We start from the raw sequence: 2,820 nt of genomic DNA, 5'->3' as shown, positions 1-2,820 counted from the left end.
AGCCGGGGTGGGGGAGCACCCCGGGCCACCCAGGGACCTCCACAGCCACCCAGAGCAGGGCTGGGGACCTCTGCATCCGCTCCACATGGGCACAGGGACACCCACCCCAAACATTTTCACTGGGATGGGGTCACCCCTCCAGCATCCCTCTAGAACCCCTCCACATTCCCTGCCTTGTAGCTCCCCAGCATCTTCCCAGCATCCCCCCAGTATCCCACAAGCTTCCTCCCATCATCCCTCCAGCTACCACCCAGCATCACCCCAGGATTCCTCCAGAATCCCCCCGTTATCCCTCTGGTGTCCCCCCAGCCACCATCCCAGTGTCCCCCCAGCACGGGGCCGGCAGATCCCGTCCGGGGCTCACCTTGAAGAGCCGGAACGCGGCCATCCAGCAGCTGCGGCTCTGCTCATCCTCACTGCAGAGCAGCTTCAGGCCCTTCACGCCGCTCCGCACCTTGTGGGGCTGCGGGAGAGGCCGGAGCCGTCACGGGGCAGCCCCGGCTGGCTCTGAGGGGACAGAGAGCCCTTGGCAGGGGGAGGCACAGGGAATGACCCTGCCACAGGCAGGGACATCCCCACCTTGATGCAGAAGCCGAATTCGGTGGGGGTCCCGTAGAGCTTCTTGCCCTGCGTCACGTAGTAGATGTTGGACTCGGTGAGGTCGGCGAAGTACTGGAGGTGCCGGGGGTCCTGGGGGGTAGGGGGTGTCAGGGCTGGCCCTGCTGCACCCCCTGGCCATGCCCCCTCCCCTCGGGACCCCCTGCCCTCACCTTGGAGGTGCCCTTGGTGGAGTAGTAGAGCCCCGAGCGGCGCAGGGAGAAGTGGAAACGCTTCCAGACCTTGCGCCCGGCCTCCCGCAGCTGCAGGAAGCCCTGGACCTCAGGACAGCTCCCAGAGTTGAGGAAATTCTGGGGGGACACGAGGGCTGAGGGGCACGGCAGGGTCCCCAGGGCACGGCAGGGTCCCCAGGGCACGGCCAGGCATGGTGCCCCGTACCTGGATGAGCTCGGAGTGTGCCATGCTCTTGTTGGCCTCCAGGCAGCTGGACACCATCACCTCAGGGAACAGCGACTGCTGGGGGACAGGGGGTCAGCAGGGACCCTCGGGGCGCTCAGGGTCCCCAAGGGGGGTTACAGAGGACGCCCACCTACCGCGTTGCTCTTGAAGAGCTCGTACTTGGCGAAGTTCTTGCGGAACACGAAGCGGCTGTCGGCACCCAGGGCCCAGGAGCTCTGCACCTCCACCACCGACTCGTGGTCCTCCAGGCAGCGCTCTGGGCAGGACAGGGGGGTCAGCAGGGCCGGGGGTCCCGCGGGCCGTGTCCCTGCCGTGCCCCCACGGCCGCTCACCCAGGGCCAGGTGCTGGTGCAGCTCCACCAGGGCCCAGCTGTGGTCGTGCAGAGCCCGTGTCCTGCGCACCAGGGTCTCGCAGAGCTGCCGCGCCGTGGTCCCCGCCGACGCCTCCAGCGAGCGGCACGCGCCGTCCTCGCCGAACACCTTCACCACCTGGCAGGTGGGACAGGGGCTGTCAGGGCCCCCCAGCACGAGGGGACCCTGCAGAACCTGCAGGTGAGACCACCCCCCCTTCACCTCCTGCTCTCCAACTCGTGTGGGAGGTGCTGCCTGTCCCAGGGATGGGACCCCCTCTTCCCAGCCCCTTGGCCCCCCGGCCCAGGAGGGTGGGACCTCTGTAGAGTGGTCCCTGTCCAAAGGCTGAGAGCCTTTCCCAGACCCTCAACTCACATGGGGGGAGGTTTCTGCCCCAGAGCTGAGACCCTCCCCTCTCTCCAGCCCCCTGACTCCACTTCACATGGGAGGTGCCCTCGCTGGGGTGGTCCCTGCCCCCAGACCAAGAATCCCCTCCCCAGGACCCCTGTCCCAGACCTCAGCCCCCCTTTCCAGCCCCCAGACTCACGTGGGAGGTGCCCTCGCGGGGGGCTCCCTGTCCCAGGGCCGGGCTGCTCAGGATGGGTGAGTTGGAGGGGCTGCAGAGCTCGGGGAAGGGGTTGGGGATGCTGGGCAGTGACGACGCCCGTGGCTCCTCCTGCGGTGGCTGCCGGCTGCAGGCACAGGGGGGTGAGCTCGGTGCCCCCTGTGACACCCCTGAGCACCCCCTGGACTCCCTTTAACCTCCCCTGCCCCCCCAGGCCTCACACCCACCTGCTGCCGTGGATGAGGAGGGGCTGGGAGCGCTTGACCTCGGGCAGCCCCTCGCCCCCATCCCGCTCACCAGGACCCCCATCCTGCTCGGGGGGCTCCCAGAGGCTGCTCTGCTGAGCCCCCCCCTCCATGGCATTATCTGTGGGGAGAGAGGGGGTCTGGCACCTGGTCCTCGTGCCTTTAGGGGGGCCATGGCCACATTTAGGGGTGTGGGCAGCCCCCACAGGACACCACACCGGGCTCCATGTGGGCTCCCACCCCTGGCGCCCACCAGGGGTATTTTCCTGGTGCCCAGACAAGCAGGACCCCAGCCCTGGGGGTCTGGCTGAGCCTCAGGTGGCCACCAGGGGTGTCCCAGTCCCCCCAGTCCGGGTACTGGGGGCTGGAGCATCACATTGATGGCGAGCACAGCCATGAGACCCCCAAGAATCCCCCACATCGCACGTGGGACCCTCACCAGTGACCCCACATCAGCACTGAGAGCACTGGGAGAAGCTGGCTGAGCCGTGCTGGGCTGAGCTTTGCCAGGCTGAGCTTTGCCGGGCTGAGCTTTGCCAGGCTGAGCTTTGCCAGGCTGAGCCGTGCTGGGCTGAGCCGTGCTGGGCTGAGCCGTGCTGGGCTGAGCTCTGCCAGGCTGAGCTTTGCCAGGCCGAGCCGTGC

General features: G+C 68.0%; 1 protein-coding gene across 1 annotated transcript in view; it reads right to left on the bottom strand.

The window, feature by feature from the left end:
- GRB7 (growth factor receptor bound protein 7) overlaps positions 1-2,820 on the bottom strand; it is an 8,068-nt gene that overhangs the window by 2,171 nt on the left and 3,077 nt on the right. The window contains exons 3-10 of the mRNA XM_015650998.3: positions 2,161-2,299; positions 1,916-2,060; positions 1,350-1,506; positions 1,152-1,273; positions 997-1,074; positions 771-908; positions 580-690; positions 365-463 (exon numbers count right to left, since the gene is read on the bottom strand). Coding sequence (XP_015506484.2) covers positions 365-463; positions 580-690; positions 771-908; positions 997-1,074; positions 1,152-1,273; positions 1,350-1,506; positions 1,916-2,060; positions 2,161-2,299 — 989 coding nt within the window. The remainder of the gene's footprint in view (positions 1-364; positions 464-579; positions 691-770; positions 909-996; positions 1,075-1,151; positions 1,274-1,349; positions 1,507-1,915; positions 2,061-2,160; positions 2,300-2,820) is intronic.

The sequence above is a fragment of the Parus major genome, chromosome 27 (assembly GCF_001522545.3).
Source record: "Parus major isolate Abel chromosome 27, Parus_major1.1, whole genome shotgun sequence".
NCBI classification, from domain to species: Eukaryota; Metazoa; Chordata; class Aves; order Passeriformes; family Paridae; genus Parus; species Parus major.
Note: the sequence above shows the minus strand (reverse complement) of the source record. Positions and strands in the feature narration are given on the sequence as shown.